At 38.7% G+C, this 19486-nt stretch overlaps 1 protein-coding gene across 4 annotated transcripts in view; it reads left to right on the top strand.

Moving 5' to 3' along the window:
• The first annotated feature begins 3896 nt into the window (after nt 1-3896).
• Nucleotides 3897-19486, top strand: part of opa1 (OPA1 mitochondrial dynamin like GTPase) — a 38783-nt gene continuing 23193 nt past the window's right edge. Inside the window, exons 1-21 of one of the 4 annotated variants that reach the window (XM_046048682.1) lie at nt 3897-4106; nt 5028-5352; nt 5500-5596; nt 5801-5908; nt 6847-6900; nt 8882-8964; nt 10718-10873; nt 12657-12710; nt 13021-13125; nt 13322-13408; nt 13823-13936; nt 14102-14182; nt 14295-14369; nt 14473-14544; nt 15704-15803; nt 15997-16127; nt 16626-16698; nt 16952-17024; nt 17109-17224; nt 18207-18271; nt 18428-18504. In XM_046048682.1, coding sequence (XP_045904638.1) covers nt 4078-4106; nt 5028-5352; nt 5500-5596; nt 5801-5908; nt 6847-6900; nt 8882-8964; nt 10718-10873; nt 12657-12710; nt 13021-13125; nt 13322-13408; nt 13823-13936; nt 14102-14182; nt 14295-14369; nt 14473-14544; nt 15704-15803; nt 15997-16127; nt 16626-16698; nt 16952-17024; nt 17109-17224; nt 18207-18271; nt 18428-18504 — 2075 coding nt within the window. In that variant the 5' untranslated portion in view covers nt 3897-4077. The remainder of the gene's footprint in view (nt 4107-5027; nt 5353-5499; nt 5597-5800; nt 5909-6846; nt 6901-8881; nt 8965-10717; nt 10874-12656; nt 12711-13020; nt 13126-13321; nt 13409-13822; nt 13937-14101; nt 14183-14294; nt 14370-14472; nt 14545-15703; nt 15804-15996; nt 16128-16625; nt 16699-16951; nt 17025-17108; nt 17225-18206; nt 18272-18427; nt 18505-19486) is intronic. The other 3 variants (XM_046048683.1, XM_046048684.1, XM_046048685.1) reach the window with 3 other exon arrangements.

The following is a 19486-nucleotide window of genomic DNA, read 5'->3' as shown; positions in this document are numbered from 1 at the left end:
CACCCACACATAATGTCAGTATAACTGTATACTCTGCATAGCAGCCCGCCTTTCGTGAATTGTACAGTTCAATAATAATCATTTCAAACAGTGTGTGTCCCAAAGTATTTCAGAGTGTTAATCTGTGGTTTGAGGCACAATGTCAAAAGAATGTCAAACTAAATGTAACGTTACTCTTTCTTTCAAAATTTTATTTACATAGAAACAAAATCACAACAGATTTACATAACATCAGTAATAACAAGAGTCTGCTCAGTTCCTAAAAGCCATTGTCTGTTGAGAGACTTGTAATGAAATTACAAATGCATATGAAACTTGGGATCAATACAGTGTATATGAAAAGTTCAAATGTGAAATGTAGTTTAAACATAGTTTTAATGGATAAATTGTTAATTTGATGAGAGGTTATAGTATTTTGTGGGTAAATTGTCAGTGTGCGAAATGTATAACATGGCTCAAATGGACTTTATTTTGCCATTTTTCGCCAATATTCTGATATGTTGTCCCGAAAAATGTCTAAATTTCTTATTTATGTTGGATTTAAACAATGTTGCTGATGTTCCCAAACATGGGTCACATGAGTTGCTATGCCTCTGAATATTCAATGGTATTTTTTCCTTTCTATATTTGCTTTCAGTGTTTCATTTTCTTCTCTAGATACCTACTGAGGCTAGAACTGAATGTTGTGTAAAGAACAAAATTTAATGCAAGGCACTTGTTCTATTTCCAAAGACTTTTCATCACATCTGTATTGATTATTTGAGAAAAAGAAGAAAGAGTTTCATTTTAGCCTGTGTTCAGTTCTGTCACACCTGATTTGACTCTGCAGAAGTGGACTTTAAAAGGTGATGATAATATTAGAGGGTGGATTCTATCTATACATATGAGGTGTACATTTGTAGTGTGTGCATAAAAGTAAAAAGATTTAGTTATAAATATGTATGGTTTTTGGATTATCAAAGGGCTGGTGTGTCTTTTTCTACTGTTTTGGTACTGTGTTATAATCAGTTGTCTGTCTACTTTAGATTTGTACTGTCTTTTGGATTTATTTGTACTTTCACTTTTGTTATGGAGTTGCATTAGCTTGGAAATTCCTTATTTGGGCATGAATCGTGGGCATTTATTTCACAATTTGAGTCTGTTATCGTGAGGTCTGATTGGGGGACATGAATATTTGTTCTGTCTTGGGTAAATATAATGCAGCACGTCTACTTTACAGCTTGAAGACAATTAAAACCACCCTGGTTTAGATGGGAAGGTTGTCTCTGCAGGTTCCTGTAGATCTACTTCTCAGCTTCTCTCTCTCTTCGTTTCTCTTACTTTGTTAATAACCAAGGACCTGATACAAGAAGGGAATTCATCTGATGTAGTGAGGATTTGGCGCCTCCTCTTAGTGATTTCAGAATTTGAGCAACATCTGACAATCTTGCTATGTTTTTGTCCGATCATTAAATGTACATATTTGACCTTCTTTGTCTAGAACTTTTAAAAACAATTGTTTGCATACATGTAAAAATTGAAATGTAATTGGCAAAAAAGAATGTGCATTGCTGCTCGATATCAGCAGCCTATTGTAGAAATGATTATATTGCTGCTAGGGCCAAAATTATTCAGTCATAACTGTGCACCTTGATACAGAAAATTCATCAATTTATTGATGTGTGGTGTAAATGCTATTGCTTTTCTTCTACGCTACAGTTTTGCCTTCTATTCTGACACAGCTATGTCAAAGCAACGGATTTTATGCTGAAACCTCTCAATACTCAAACAGGTATAACATGTTCCGAATGTTGACAGTTAGCATTGGCCTCCTATTCACATTATTTATTTTAAACAAACCATCAGATGGCATTTGGATTGAGTTAGCCACTGAGTATTTCAAGCCTCATGTGGATGTTGTTTCCTCAGGGAAATGTGTCTATTTGTAATGAATAGAGAAAATAATAAAAGTTGATACCCAAACTGAATGAAAACATACTGTTGATAAAATCTTTTATGACAGTCCATCTGTATGTCACCTCTTTTCAGTACAGTTTATTTATATTCAGTGTGCTTTTGATTCACGGCTCCCACACCTCAGCAAGAGGCTCATCTGGGGTATATGTATTATTTTTATTGGCAGAGATGTGCATTTTCTGAAATGTTTTGTACTTTATAATTTATTTTTTATTTATTTTCATTTCTTTCTCCCTGAGGATTGTATTTCAGATTTTATCTTGATTTCTTTCTTTTCAATAAATGTTCTCAAAACGGTCACGTCTACAAGTTATTTGTTTGCATTGGGCGTGAATGGGATACCATAATGCTGCAGGCACGAAGGATAGAATGGTTAGCAGGCTTCAAGTTACAGAAATTAAAAGTATAATGCTTCTGCAATTTCTGTAAACAGGTAAACTATAAGTGCAGTACCTGGTTATTGTGATGTGGTCACAAGATATTTACTACACACGTTGACTGGGATCACCTAAATGTAAAGAATTGAGCAACACACAATGGTTTGTGGGATACGGAGCACTGTAATTGTTACACAGGTGGTGTCCTGGAAATTCAGGCATAATACACTGCTCAAAAAAATAAAGGGAACACTTAACACAATGTAACTCCAAGTCAATCACACTCCTGTGAAATCAAACTGTAGGAGTCGGCGGATGCTTTAGTCCAGGTCTGGGAGGAGATCCCTCAGGAGATCATCCGCCACGCATGCTCATGCGTTGTAGGGAGGTCATACAGGCACGTGGAGGCCACACACACTACTGAGCCTCATTTTGACTTGTTTTAAGGACGTTACATCAAAGTTGGATCGGCCTGTAGTGTGGTTTTCCACAAATCCAGACCTCCATGGGTTGATAACTTTGATTTCCATTGATCATTTTTGTGTGATTTTGTTGTCAGCACATTCAGCTATGTAAAGAAAGGAGTATTTAATGAGATTATTTCATTCATTCAGATCTAGAATGTGTTATTTTAGTGTTCCCTTTATTTTTTTGAGCAGTGTGTTTTTAGCATTTAGCAGAGCCTGTTGAATGTGACAGTCCTTGTCAGCCAATTTTGATGCATTCATTCTAGAAATGTGGACTCTGGTCCCTGAATTGGGAGAGATGCAGTACAGCCTCAGTGTCATTGGTGTTGGCACTCACGCTAAAGTACACAAGTGCAGCATACAAAAGATCTTGTGTATATTAGGAGGCAGGTGAACATTTGCAAACAAATTGGATCCACTGAGATTCTTTTGAAAATGAGACTGGAGAATCTTGCCTATGCAACAAGTAATTACATCTGTATGGACACATATATATATATATATATATATATATACTTCAGCTAAGGTCACGCAACTAACTGTAGACATGTCTTAACATATCTTCATCATATAATTGGATGGCCATCTTGCCAGTCATCATTTTATTCTCAATTGCACATTGTCCCTAACTAATCTATGCTGCACCTGTTCATTCAAATGACATCTTTATCAATCATGTTATCAGCATTGGCTATTTAAATATCCCAACTGACAGGTTGCTGGTGTTAGAAACTTAAAGCAGGGATGAAAGAATTTTCACTTTGTGCACTGTAGCAAGCACTTTGTTTCTTTGTCCTATGAAGGCATTCATGTTTATAAATATGGTTATTTTATTATTCCATATATACCGTTCCATATATACATAATTTAACGTTAGAGCCCCTGCATCCTCCAACACATTTTACAGGACTACACAACAATGGTATAGTATTGTACTGAAGGTAACCCTTTGGGTGTTAAAAGCTTCAGAGGCACAAACCGGGGCAAGTGTGTGATGAAACGTTGTGTGATGAAACGTCCGTATGGATGACACAACGCAGTTGCGGATGCATAGGAAGTAATTCACTGGTGCGTTTTCTGCCCGTGTGGATTTGAAGGTAGCACGGTTCACAGGAAGTGGACTGTCATTCTAGCTGTGTCCTTGTTAGCTAACGAGATAGCTAGTTAGCTGCTATAACAGGCAAGCAAATGTGTACCTTTTGGAAAGATGAATTAAATCTTGCCTAAAGAGTGAATTTGAAAGAGATTTGCGTTTTCCCGCTGTTGATAATAGCACCATGTTGCGTGTCGGGAGTAAAGCTACCTGGTAAGTTCCCATATTGGAAGGTAACGGTAACAGAAGCTAACGTTAGTTGGTGTAAGGAAAGCACATAGCTGGTCATTTTGACAGCTGAGGACAGCGAAGCTAGCTGCCTCTTTCGTGTAAATGTCCGTCGTAAAAAGACCCTATTTAAAAATATACATTATAGCTAAGTAGTTGCATAAGATCTCTTCACAAAATGTCTCCGACTTATGTTGTAAGCTGCTGCCAACCGGACTGTGCTGATGTTTTTTTATTTTGACGTTACATTAGCCAGCTAATTTAGCAAGCTAACCCGGGGGATGTGGTTTTTATTTGACGTAGCCTTTTATTCTCTAATATTGTAAGTATATGATTATAATGGACCCTAAACATATGGATTTTCTTATATAATGTATTTGAATGACTGATGCTGACAGGTAACCTTGTAAGTTAACGGTACCTTAATATGTAACTTACCATATCTTCTCTTTGCCTGCATGTTGCAACGTTTTGCGCGTTACACCTTGAAAGGGCCATTACAAAATCGATAACATGTCATAGCATGACAGATTTCTACACTAGCTGCAGTAATCTAGCTACAGTACAGTATTCTATTAACGTTACACTTATAAGCTGCTACTCCCAGCATCTGGTTCAATTCACTATTGCAAGTCCACCAGCTGATGACAGAGCCACAGGCTGGAAGTGAAGACATTTTAGTTTTTACTTTAAATGTACTACTGCTGTTATTGTTACCGCAACCCACTGATATTACTAATCCTAGATTTCCTTGTTTCAAAGGATTTATCTGAGACAAAAATGTTATTCAGTGTTGCTCACCTGCATCATCAGGGATATTGGCGGGATTACTAGAAGCTGCCACAGATTATATATCCAGGAAGGGGAGCTTGTCTAATTTATTGTCCAATTTTTCTGTTGACTCAGCATGGCCTGCAGAAACCTGGTCTCCACCAACATGGGCGTGAGATTTCGGGTACCGCTGCAGAAGCTGCACCCTCTCTCCCGTGCCATTCACCACCGCTACTCTGGGAACACCAACCCCCAGCGTCCCCCTCATCGCACGGCAGCCCGCTATTTCACCTCCATGTCACGGTTGCCCATGCGGCCTCCCAAGCCTCCCCCAGGGTCAGGGGGCCGTGGCCACCAGCAGCAGCGCAACTTCTGGGTGGCCCGCCTCGCTGCCCGGCTGCTGAGGCTCCGATACATTCTGCTGGGCTCGGCAGTGGGAGGAGGGTACACAGCTAAAAAGGTTGGTATTGAGTCTCTCCACTCTGGGTTTCTGAACTATTCTCTACCTTTTTCTGCATTTTGTTGGCACAATTTGCTTATTGGAAAAAGTAGAGGAAAAGCTTTCATTCATGTAAAGATAACAATCAATTTGTCATTTTATCCCTAGACCTATGATGAGTGGAAGGACATGCTACCTGATTTTAGTGAATACAACTGGGTCATTCCTGATTTTGTCTGGGAACTGAGTGAACATATTGATTTCGGTAAGTGTTTTCGTTTTAATGTCGTGATTTAAATGAATGTGCTAATTCCTGGTTTGGTCTTCTTTGTAAAGAATATCTGATTTTAGTAAATCAAACAGGAAAAAATTATACTTATCTTAGTTAAAACATGGCTGCACAATTATGAGATAAGTCTCCCGTCCTTTCTATCTTCTCCACTTGACATATTAGCTCTTGTGTCCACAGATAAACTAGCCAGAGCTCTGCCAGAGATAGAGGAAATAACCAAACTACTACCTGACCTAGACAAGATAGGAGAGAACTTCACTTTCCTCAAAAGCCTCCTGTCCTCCGGTAAGTCAATGAAACCTAAACGATGTCTTATTGTCAGTGTTCAAGTTTTAAATGAAGATAACTGTAATTGTACCCAAGCAAATCTGTCTCTGCTTTTATATAATACAATATAAAATGGTTCACTTGTGCTCAACAGTATACCATGCCTAAAGTACGGCGATTGTTATTTATCCTACCTGAAAGTGACCTCAGCAGAATGACATAACATAGACTCAGAGATGTGAAATAATATGAGGAAGTATCCTGCTTCATGCTCTAAATTGCCGCTTTTTCTGCATCACCCCCTATTTAAGGTTGTGGTTCTTAAATGATTCTACAAAGAGCCCTCCTGTACACCATATAACACTTAACCAATGTATTTTAGATCAATAGTGCTAAAATGCATGTGTTGTAAACGGTCATTTATTCAGATGGGACCTGGTGCACATAACTGAGTAGTACTGGGCAGACTGTTGTCAAATTTAATATTTCTATGTTAATTTGGCTATTCTTTTAGCTATTTATGTAAAATCATTACCTAACAATGCACAAAAGCATTGTACTGTAGCGTTGAACTACAATTAGGGTGAAACTCAAACCTCCTTATTAAGGAAAGCAATAGCCATGCCATATGTCATAGTAAAACATTAACAAAGAAATCTTATTCTGCATACACATTTCTAGCCAGTAGACAAAATGCAACCTCTTGGTTAGCTGGTAATGACAAAATATGACATTTTGGGCTCCTTGAGGATCAGGCCCAGTTTGGGGTGTGCTTATCTTTTATTACTGTTTCTCATTAATCGGCTACTTCAACTGCTTTATTTTAATACACATTTAGCTGTGTCCCTGCTTTGATCACCATCCCTCTGCCTCTGTCTTTTTTGATTTTTACCTTGTGTTGTTCTTCCTTTTCTCCTCCTCCCCTGCCCTCCTGTCCTCCTCAACATTCTTCACAGGTGTGAGTTTGGGTAGTGAAGTCAAAGGAGCTTCTGGTCTGCATCTATTGTTAGGTGTGTAAACCCTGCACTCAGTAGCGCTGCCCACTCCCCTCTTTTCTCTCTGCTGCTGTTAGACCACCATCCTTGCCACTATATTTGTATTCTTGTCGGTTCCTGCTTGCCATGGTTCGGCTCTTAAGGCGGTAGCAGAGCATCTTTCCAGGATGTTGGCTTCCAGGTTACAGACCAGTGCTGCTGCAAACGATGGCAGTGCTCATGGTTAATGCAGGTTCTGTATTTAGTGAAATGTATGACCTGCCACTAGGATGGTGAAAAGGCCTCATCTTGGACTACCACATCAGATCCCTGTGGCTGACACCTGTTTACTGGAATCATTAAACGCCTCAAAGTTTCTCTCCCTCTCTCTGAATTATTTCAAAATCATTAGAGATCTTGGTCACTATTCCTTAGTTCATATTCAAGTGCTGTGAAAGAAAAGCATTAAATGGGGGCAACTACCTGCCATGATTTAAAATGTTTCCTTCCTGGTATGAAAAGCTCTTAAATGCAGATCCAGCTTGTTCGCCTTTTAGTACGTCGTCCTCTTCCCTTTTGACTTTCTGTAACCTGACTGTCCTTTGCTATACTTTGTCCTACCTGTGTGGTTTTTTGCCTCCTTTGACTTCCACCCTCTCTCTCCCTGGCCTGTATGGGCTTCTTCCTTTTAATTACACTAACATTCAATAATCTTTCAAATGTTTGGAAAATGTACACAAAATACATTTTACATTGAACATCCCCTGACATTTTAAAATGTCAAGACGTTAACATATGTGTACTGTACACAAAATATTTGTTTTCTTAAATTATGCCAAATATTGATCAAATAATAGATAAGGAATAACAATAACACTATAACCTAAAATGCTTTAAAGCCATGTACTGTGGTATATGGAAAGTCATACAGACTCTCCAGCACAGACAGGACCACACCTCATAAATTCAGCAAAGGAGTGTTCCTGGCTCCTTTTCTCTTCGACTTCACATGGCTTAAGGAAAATACTTTTTCCATGACTGTTTCAAGTCTTTGTATTTATATATTTATTGTACTTAGATGTTATATTTGACTATGCACATGACATTAAAGTGTTGTGCCTTTTGTAAACACTTGCCTCATTTATATGGCTAAGCATACTTTGCTTGTGCATGGCAATAACAGCATGTTAGTTCATATCAAAATGTAAGTTTGGACAAGGTGGCTCACTCAATATTCGGTAGAATGTTTAAATTGTTTTAAAAAGTCTTGCTTCTTGAATTGATTTTGTTTTTCAGCGTTGAGAAATGGGTTTCTTTTTGCTTTGTCATTGACACAGTGTTTTTAAATTCACCCGACAGTAACTGCTTTTCTAGCCATGATGCCTGGCAGAAGTCCACCAATCAAAATTTCATTAAACAACTTGTGCCTAAATCAAACAATCTAATACCAGTTTTCTGAAGTTTTATTGCATAGTTTTAAATGTACTTGAAGAACCCCAGGCGCACTAAATGTTTTGAAGATACTTTTTACTCTCGCTGAAACTAATTACTCTTAATTGTTTGATGTTGCCTGCAATGTTTAAATATTACTTTAAAAAAAATAAATACTAATCAAGTAAATTACTTAAATCAATAATTCTTAATAATTATAAACAAAATATATTAAACAATTCAGTGATTTATTCCTATTGTTAAAAGTGAGTTTAACAGTTGGTAATTTTTGGTAAATTAATGAAAAACTCTTAAATTTGGCTGGTATAGTATATTTTATATATGCATATGTTTATGTTTTATATATACATGTTATATATGTATTTATCAGTGCAAATTTTCCAAACATTTGAAATTTCATCACACTGGTGTTTATTTTTCTAATCGTCAGCATCCTTTAAATGATGGTTACCTGCCATTTTTTCTCTATGGGCATTGTTGTCTCTCTAAGCTTGTTTATGTTCAGCACTCTAAATAGTCAAAGATGAACTTTCATAAGTAATCTGTGTTGTTGTGTCTCTGGTAGAAACCTCAGGCGATCCGCCGCTAAAAACCACAGATTCTTCTGCTGCGTCCACGCAGGAGGGCAGCGACAAGCAATACAAAAAGGCAAGTTTATAAAAGCTGCTGACACTTCTCAGCTTTTTTTTTTTATTTTTTGCACTTAGCTGCTGTCTGCAGCTTGGCTATCTTTCACTCAGTGGCAAGAGCTGTAGTGGATTGAATCAAAATCTACTCAAGCAAAAAAAGGCGTCATGGAGACTTCAAAGACCCAGCAGCAGAAGTTGTTAAAAGTTGCACTTAAATGAGGTACTAATTATAGAAAGTATAATATACAATATTTTGGGTGGATTTTGAATCAGTCCCTTCTACTAGTGAATTGTAAGTTTCACACTGGCTGCAAGCCTAGTATACAGTACGGTTCTGAGGCCATATGGTAATGTTGTGGTAAGAAAATGGTTCTTCCTATTTTCTGACAGTCATACAGTAACAGCATGATTTAAAAAAAATATGGTTAGTTGTCCAAACTTAGGTGCAAGTCTCACTACAGAGCTGCTTGCTCTTAAGTATGGTATTACATTAATGTTTTACCATGTACTTACATACTGTATACTGCACTCGTTCTGAGTATAAGAGTGTATGCACACAGATATTTATCATTGCTTCAAAAGTGCCTTCACTGCTTGTCATGCTTCTCAACTGTTTTCCAGAAATCTAATCATAGCGTGTGTATATATATATACCACAGTCTCTGGCCAAACACTTTGAATGCGCATTTGTTTCATTTCTGTTGTTCTCTCTGTTCCTTGTTAATTTTTTGTGTTTTGCTCTTTTCCACAAAGTGACCATTGTCAGTATCCCTTTTCTGTTTTTGTGTGTTTTTAACATTGTACTGAGTGAAAGGTTAAACAATGAAAACATCACGTGATAGTTCAATGAATATTAAGAAGAGCATTTTTAAAAAAAGATTCTGGCTTTCTTCTCCTGTGCTCTGCTTTTAGTCTGCAATCATGGTCTCCAACATGAACATATGTAACACAACACAACTCTTACAAGTTGATGTTTCATACCATATTAAATTCAACAGGTACTGTAGGTGCAATTTCACAGTTTGGAAAGAAGCAAAAAATAAACTGCACAAACTTAAGTGATTATATCATGTGGGGGACCCCCTGAACTAAGCAAATTTTACTTGCTGTACAGTATGCTTCGTGCTTCACCCCTGAGAGAGAAATATATCTCTGCTTGCTTTGCTTATTTAATCATCATCATCTTCAGCTTCATCGGACCAATTATGTTCAGAACCCTCTAACATCATTATGTTGCAGCACATTAAGGCGTTAAGCATTTTGAACTGGGTTATTATTTTACCTTTACACGACAACCTGAGTTTCCACCCTTCACTGTATTTTCTACTGCTAAGGATAAGTATCAAAATCAGTTATAGTGTTGTCTGATTCATGGTGAACGTACACTCATTAATCCACAGTGACGCATGATGGTGAGGAAAGAGAACAAGAGTCACTGTTGTTGCTACTTGCGGAGAGGTGCTGGTTGTTGTATTAGTCACCTACTCTGCCTTCAGTCTGGCAAAGTTTGGCATCTCCCCTTTGTGTTTGAGAGAGACTGACTTTGTTTAATTGCACTGATGATGGCGGAAATGTTATTACCAAAGCCAAAGACCTTGTATCATGATTCTCCAGTCTGGACAGCACCGATGCCAGTGAGTGAGACATCACAGGCGATGTTTCCTCTGTTGTCGCCCTGTGCAGCATTTGCCTGTATGGCTGACCAGCCAATTGGCTGGTTGTTGTCTTTGTTGCTGCTCCTACATGTCTCTCACTATGACGTACCCCAGCAGGGTCTGCTTGGCGAGCTCATTCTTATTCAGCAGCAGATCCAGCGGCACGAGGAGGAGGTCCGGCGGGCCGCAGCAGCCAATAGTGCGCGCCCCCCACCGCCAGAGCCTGCTCCCAGTCCGCCTCCGAACCCCAGCCCCCCTCAACAGAAACGCAAGGTGAAGGTCCCCACTTAGATCCGTCCTATCCCAGCAACGCCTCCTAAAAGATCACAGCTGCAGAGATGAAACAGAATTTATATTGTAGGACAATTTCATTTCTAACAACCTCCTTGACAAAATAATTATTATTTATAGTAATAATAATAAGTATTAATTAAAATTGTAATTTAACGCCAGGCTGAAAAGCAGCGTTCCACTGCCCACTCTGGTAACACGTTCCAAGTATTTTGCACCTCTGATCACAGCATCATGCTGGTTGTGGTTAGATTGTAGACTTGTAAGCGCTTAGTTCTGTGACCGAGTGCACTTCAACTTCACTGCAGGAAGTTGAGATGTTAAACCACTGGTTGTCAGCAAAAACTAGATTTTCAGCTGATGTTAAGTTACTCTTTTTAATTAACTTAATTTGTAAGCATAGAGTTGGCGATTTGAGTATTCAGATAAATCTTTTAATAAAACAATTTAAGATCCAAACTTTAGTGGCAGTGCTTTCTGTTACTCCCTAATATGCAATGGATGGAGGACACAACAACATGAACAGCTGTAAAACAATTCAGCACAATAATACATCCCAGTGCTGTGGCCATGCAATAAATGCAATGTTTGTTATTCACGTGAAATTTTATGTTTGTTTTGTACACCACATAGATGGCGAAGTCTTAAAACACCACCGTAAATTAAACAACTCTTCTCTGGCCAGACAACTTTATTGCATTGCTATTGCAGTGGATTTCATTACATTTTACAGGTGTTTATGTTTAGCCCTCTGCTTTAAGCCATGTTTTAAAGTATTTTTTTTAATATCCTTTCAAGCTTGTTTTGTATTTGTAGTGCAGACGAATTGGCCTTTCAATACTTTAGTCTGTCCCCTACAATATGCAGCAGTAGCCTCCATGTATCACCCCATATGTCAGGCTGTGCTAAGATTTACTCTGCTGGTCAGCTGTGGAGAAGGCATGCATGGACCATTTTTTTTTTTTTATAGCTTGGTTCCAGAAGCACGGTGACTTAGCTCAGTCTTACTCTCTCATGCAAATGGATGGATAATCAGCAGCAGCACTCCATTCATGTACGGAAACACTGCATGGAGTGGAGTGGCAACCCGCTGCATGGTGTGAGCTGCACTTTTTTAAACTACCATGAATGAACCCAGCTATGTATAAATTTAAGAGTTGACTACATAGTCAAGAGCAAGGCAGAAGCCTTAATCTGATAGGCAGTTTTATAATGCCTATATTAGTCTTATTAGTCAGCACACGTCTTGTCCATGTTGTGTAGAAATAGTTTTTGATAAAGTAGTGTGTCTGTCTGTTAAATTCCCTTTCTTCTTCTGATAATCCCATTTGTTCATGTCTGCTGTGTCTCCTGCTTTCTGTCTTGTCTCTCATCCCAACACGTTGCAAGTGTATAAGAGATGTAATCAAATAAGATTTGCCTAATCATGAAAAATCAAGCTATGATGATTTTGTGATTATATTCAGCTGTATTTTTCAGGGTTCACTCTGTGATTTGTGCCTGTTTGTGAACCAATAACTTGCTGATCAAAGCTGAGTAATACCTGAATGAGTAGTGTCTGCCTGAAATCGGATCTTTGTTCCTCTCTTTATGCTTTGAGTTAACTCTCAACGCGGGTTCTCTCTGTGATACAGTGTGCATGTAATCAACCTTCGTTGTGCTGGTTCATGGTTGTGCAGTTGCACAGTGAGAGTGACGGGAAACTTATTTTTAAAACACAAAGGAAGCATTAACTCACTATGTTGCTGTGCTTTTTCTACTTCAGTCATCAGACAAAGAGAAGGTAGACCAGCTTCAAGAAGAACTGCTTCGTACACAGGTACAGTAGATTGTGTGTAGTCTAGACTGAATTTCTTTGAACAGAGGAGTGTTAATTTCATGCACGTCATCCAAATCTTTTGGAGCTTTTCTCTTTCAATATATAAATACTGTATGTCTTGTTTCACAGTGATCAAAAAAGTGAAGATCTTTGTTATACCTGCAAGCATAGTTAGTTATACTATACTGTTCATACAGCTCAAAAAGTTGGTAAATCCTGTAATTGCACTACCAAATTTAAATATTTTTCTTATAGCTGTAAAGTGTTGCTGATGCTGTTTATTGTTCTGGCTCTACTGTTTATCCCATAGCTAAAATATCAGCGCATGCTGGAGAGACTAGAGAAGGAGAATAAAGAGTTACGGAAAGTGGTGCTGCAAAAAGATGACAAGGGGATTCACCAAAGGAAAGTGAAGGTGGGTTGCACATTTAAGACATACACATGATTCACACTAGCTAGGGTTGATAGATGCGGGAAGATTTTTACAGTACGATAACCATGTTGCTACAAGTGTCTGTTAGCTGTTAGTTTAGTTGTTATTCTGTCTTATTATGTCTTGCTGTCACCCTGTATAATATTAACCTCTATTACTATTGTGTCCCCTCATGTAGAAATCCCTTATTGACTTGTATTCTGAAGTCCTGGACATCTTGTCCGACTACGATGCCAACTACAACACCCAGGACCATTTACCAAGGGTAAGGAGCAGTCAAATGCAGTTCTACTGTTCATTGTTCATGGGAAATAGATTTCTATCAAAGAAAGGCTTTATTTGTCTGTTGGCTCTCTGTTCAGAATATGTTAGAATGATTTCCTTTTGACCATTTTTTTGTTTCTGATACACATGGGGCAAGAAACATGCCAACACCCAAAATATTGTTTTGTAATGTACTTTACTTTTTGGTAGAATTGGGATCATAGTTTAAATAAAAATCTATTAACTTGAATGTTATATTTCTTGGACCCTAATAACTTAACACATCCTGTTTCTTTTTCTACTTTGTCCTTACACCATTGGGCTTAGCTGTCCTTTCTCTTCTCCTCTTCTGTCCTCTGTCCATTTATCTGTATTTTGTCCAACCCTTTACCCATTTCCTCCTCTTCTGTTTCAGGTGGTTGTTGTTGGGGATCAGAGTGCTGGAAAGACTAGTGTGCTGGAGATGATTGCCCAGGCCAGGATCTTCCCCAGGGGCTCAGGAGAGATGATGACCCGCTCTCCTGTCAAAGTATGTGGGGCTTTTTGTTTTCATGGCACAGCCTTTATAGCCATTGCCAGCCAGAATCGACAATTAAGAATTCAATGAATTTTGGGAGTGGAAAATGCATTGCAACAGGATGGATTTCTGTAATTGTAATTTATCGGTACCCTTGAACTCATTTACTGTCTGCAGGTAACACTAAGCGAAGGGCCCCACCACGTGGCCATGTTTAAAGACAGTGGCAGAGAGTTCGACCTTACCAAGGAAGAGGATGTAAGTCACAAAGTCATTCACTCCATCCATCAAATATGAATGTCAGCAGTAACATTTTCTTCCCTCTTTACACCATTATATTATATTTGGCGTGTCTCCCTCTGTCTTGCAGCTGGCTGCTCTGAGGCATGAGATAGAGCTGAGGATGAGGAAGAGTGTGAAGGAGGGACAGACTGTCAGCTCTGAGGTAGGACATAGTACTTCCATTCAGATTTGTTAGAGAGCCGCTAGTTGCTGATTTACTTCTGTAATGTTACATACAGTAATGATGTTTATTTTTTGCATGTCAGACGATATCCTTGAGTGTCAAAGGCCCCGGCATCCAGAGGATGGTGCTTGTTGACTTACCAGGTGTCATCAGTGTGAGTATACATTGAGAAATTATTAAGGGTGGGAATATTTACACATTTCTTTATATACTATATTATAGGTTGTGTATCGGATACTTTTTGTAATGTACAGTATACACTAGGGATGAAACGGTATGAAAATTATCACGGTATTGTAAAAATGTGCCAAAAAAGCTTAAAATGTACTGATACACACACACACACACACACACACTGAAACCATTTAAAAAAGTTTTATATTGAAAACTACAAATAAAATTGCCATTTTGTTTTCATAAAAAATAAAATAACAGCAAATACCTTTTGTAAACATATGAAAATCATCTAAGTGTGCATTATCAAGATTTAACATTTTATATTACATAGGTAATACAATGATCCCGTGGACAATTACATGAAAACAAATAAGTCATTAGAAGACAGTGATAGTAACTGTAAAGAGCCCAAAAACTGACATAAATACAGAGGAGTCTGTAGCGTTTCTAGATATGCTGGTTGGTTGACTAAACTGCGTAACGTGTTATGTGCAGTGAACGAATAGACTCTGCCGACACACAACGTACACAGCAGCAGAACAACATGTAGCGTTTTTACAGGAGCAGCTAAAACTGAGAGCTTCAGTTTACAAGCTGTTAGCAAGTCAGAGAGACAAACCAAAGCTAAAAGTTAACTCACCCTGCGTTCACTTTAAGGTAATTTTCTTCAATCAAGTTTCCCTCAGCGCTCTCATAAAAATTAAAATACGACCAGACTTCAGAGTGACTGAAAAATCTCTGTAGCGTTGTCTTCCGCCGTGTTGTCATTGACCCAAACAAACCCATGTCAATTAAAATGTGTACGGTAATAATAACATTCGGGAAATTTACAATGGTTTACTGTTAAACCGGTAATCGTTTCATCCCTAGTATACACATAATCCTTTTTTATGATATTTTACACTTTCATTATTGCCATACGTTTTCATATTATTCTTTATAGGATGTCTGTTAAGATAATACACTTTTCTTGCACTGTTTGAGGTAATGCCTCCGTATGTAGATTTACTAAAACGTACAAGTTCAGTTTTCTCTCATGTAAAATCAAAGCCAAGAGACCAAACTTGTCTTCATAGATACAGTAATACAAATACACTCTCTTTAAAGGTTTTTTTTAATATGTGTCTCTTTTTAAGACTGTGACTACAGGCATGGCATCTGATACTAAGGAAACGATCTTCAGCATCAGCAAGGCCTACATGCAGAACCCTAATGCAATCATCCTCTGTATTCAGGGTGAGCCACAAGTATACTATGTCATAGTGAGCAGGGATCTGGTCTGTCAGAGGACTTCCACTTCGGTCCCATTGTTGTGTTCTACATAAAAACACCAAATCTCAGTCTTTCATAATTTTCATAGTCCTTATCATTCTCCTTGTTTTGATATGTACACTATCATCATATCTCCTGTGATCTTGTCTCCCTCCAGATGGCAGTGTGGATGCAGAGCGGAGCATTGTAACAGACTTGGTTAGCCAAATGGATCCCCAGGGGAAGAGGACCATCTTTGTCCTGACCAAGGTGGACTTGGCTGAGAAGAACCTGGCCAGCCCGAGCAGAGTAAGACAGCTTAACTGTCCCAAAAATCCAAAACACAAAAAGTTACTTACAACGTCTAAGCATTTATTCATGTATTTTTATCACAGTTAGGTGATGACAGCACTGATCTGTCTACATGCTCTTTATTGATGAGCCACAAAAAGGACAACATTGCAACAGTGAGATTTGCATTGTTAATCAACATATTTTTGAGCCATAAAGAAGAAAGTGGTAAAATCAATTAATTATTATCATCCCTAGTTGAAGGGCATCAAAATTGCATAAATGGTGAGCAAAGCCACCCTAAAGCTGAAGTTAATGAACAAAACGGCTGCATTTACAGATTTCTTTAAACCTGTGGACAGTTGGCCCCTATGCAGATTCTCCACAAGAGGGAGCTCAGCACTTCTATTTTAACTTGATGGTGCCTCAATGAACCTGTGTTGGGGAAACTTATACTATTATTAAGTGGACTAGCGTGAGAATATAAGTCCTTTTGTTTTACGTTTTCTCTTTCAGATCCAGCAAATAGTGGAAGGCAAACTGTTTCCTATGAAGGCTCTGGGTTACTTTGCTGTAGTGACAGGGAAAGGTAACGTACTACTGAGTAATCCATCATGTAGAATTTTATTTCACATTATTTAACAAGGAACCTCAGATCATGGTCATTACCTAATTCTTTAACTTCATTCAGGTTTCTTGACACCTCTTGTGATAACCAGGGAAACTCCCTGGAAGTATGCTATTTTATTCTGAAATGTACTATTATTTCTGTATGAAATCCGCCATTACCTGAGTTTTCGTTTACTCACTCTTTCACACTTCTGCTGTCGACTTGTGTGCAGGGAGCACCGGTGAAAGCATAGACTCCATTAAAGACTATGAGGAAGACTTCTTCCAGAACTCAAGATTACTGAGGCAAGTTACACCTGATTCACAAACTTTAATGCTTTTAAATTAATTAATTTCAAAAGTTGACTATGAATATTTGTATGTAACAAGGGACGGCATGCTGAAGGCCCACCAGGTGACCACAAAGAACTTGAGTCTGGCCGTCTCCGACTGCTTCTGGAAGATGGTTAGGGAGTCTGTTGAGCAGCAGGCTGATGTCTTCAAAGGTATGACTGCACGAGCAGGACTAACCTCTGTCCCAGTGAGGGTTGACTGACTCGTATGCCTCATTATTTGTGCCATTTAGTGTTTATATCCAAAGCATGTTTTAAAAGTGTAAGTACATGGTAGGATATCTTTCCATTAACTGTCCAGGGAACAGGTGCTACTTCTCCTCTTCCTCTGACTCTCCCACCTCCCTGTATTGGCCTTACTCAGCCCTCGGCACCACACCTTTCCACAGTCCTGCCTTCCCACTGCAATTAGTCTATAGACAATCACAAGCCCATTACTAACAGCACAGGAGATTTATGGCTGTGAGACTGCAGTTCCCATAGACCCATTGTGCGGTGTATCGATCCATATCCCATCAAATCACACACAGCCGGCCTCGATCCTCCATGCTTGGCGCCACCGTGGCTCCACAAACCAGCAATTAGCCTAATCTCTGCTGTGGATAGGGAGCGGCACAAAGGGACCGCAGGCTTGATGTGTCTCAGTTGTCACTGTGTCTGTCTCCGTGTGCATATATGAGAACTAAAACTCAGACTTTTGATAAAGAGTGTGTGATTGGCCCCTTCCCCTCTCCTCCCAGGGGACCAGTTAAGAGAGTAAGTGTGTCCTCACCTACTTTTTTTTAAATGATAGGCACCATTAGCAGTCTGAAAGCTGCCTTTATATCATACCAAGTTAAAACAAAGAGGGGCCTGTCCCTGTATGGTCAATGCCTGTTGATTATAAAGAATTACTGTTTGATGTAACATCGAGCAATAGAAACATGCAAGAGATGAGTTTCGTCTAACCATGAGAACGAGCACTTGCCAAATGACGTCAATTAAGACGCATTTATTTTGACATTTTAAGAGGCAAAGTTTCTACCAAGGCTCTATGGTGTTATCGTTCAATGATAATTTAATTAATGTAAAATGTAAAGTTTGATTTTGTTCATGTAAATCAAAGATTAACTATCACTGTTCCTCCTCACCCCAGCATCTCGCTTCAACCTGGAGACAGAATGGAAGAACAACTACCCTCGCCTGAGAGAGTTGGACAGGGTGAGAAATGAATTTTAATGTTACAGTGCTCTTTAATAGAGACAAAACACAGTTTCACAGTTGTTTATGGAAATACAAAGGATTTGTGTCAAGATAAAAGTAAGAGGTGTATAGTGATGATACAGATGTTACAGATTTTCTTTTTTCTTTTTGCAGAATGAACTCTTTGAAAAGGCCAAAAATGAAATTTTGGATGAAGTCATTAGTTTGAGCCAAGTGACCCCGCAACATTGGTAAGTTAATGATGAAGTAATATCTAGGGCTCATTATTTTGGTTACTATTTAAAAAAAAATCAAAGCTATTAATGTTTATTTTAAATATACAAAATACTGAGAAGAATTAGAAAAATCGTCAATAATACAGAAATGTAGGTCCAATCTGATTTTTGAATTTTAGATCAGACATGTTCATTTATTAAATACCATTAGTATCACAAACATTTTAAACTGTAGTTTAACCTTTTAGTGAACCCTTGTTCAACTATTCGGGATATATAATGCGGGATGTTTTTTTGAGTAAAGATGTATTAGTATTAGTGTTTTATCCACTCTATGGAGAGCGCGGGTCTTAAGGTGCAAACTTCTGAGGACTGAAAAGTAATAAATTGTCTACCTGTAACTGCACTGGTCCAGCACTCAACCAGAGTGGAATGCTATTTTTAGAGCAAACTGCAGGCCTATGTCTGCGTGTGTTTATCTGTGCATGAATGTATAGTTATACCTCACCCCCAATGAGGAAAACCTTGCTAAATGAGATGTATGCATGGTGTTGTGGCCATCCCCAGTGTGCGTGCCATCAGTTCTCCCAGATCAATACTCTGATGAATGGCCCATGGACGGTAACAGGGGTGGCCCTGTTAGCCCGCCAGCAGCCAGCCAGCACTATTGGAGATAGCGCTTATTGACAGTGAGGAGTGCTAGCCTGAACAAAAGGGGAGCCTAATGAAATATGAGTGTGCGTTTATGATAAATGAGAGAAGCACTGGTCTGGTCCAAGGGGAACTAGGGGAGGGTTTTGTTCCATTGCCACACTGTTGTGGTGAGAGAGAGTGAGAATGTGGAGGCTATTAGCCACTAACAGGGTCAGACTGTATTGGAATTCACAGTCAAGTGCAACTGCAGCAGCACTGACTCTACACAAGTAAAAGCAGCTCAGCCAAGAACGATTCCTCTTCACTCATTGTTTTCTTTTCCTTCTGGGTAACATAACAGCAC

This window comes from Micropterus dolomieu, linkage group LG05 (assembly GCF_021292245.1).
Source record: "Micropterus dolomieu isolate WLL.071019.BEF.003 ecotype Adirondacks linkage group LG05, ASM2129224v1, whole genome shotgun sequence".
NCBI lineage: Eukaryota > Metazoa > Chordata > Actinopteri > Centrarchiformes > Centrarchidae > Micropterus > Micropterus dolomieu.
The sequence above is the reverse complement of the archived record's forward strand: the minus strand, read 5'-3'. Positions and strand labels throughout refer to the sequence as shown.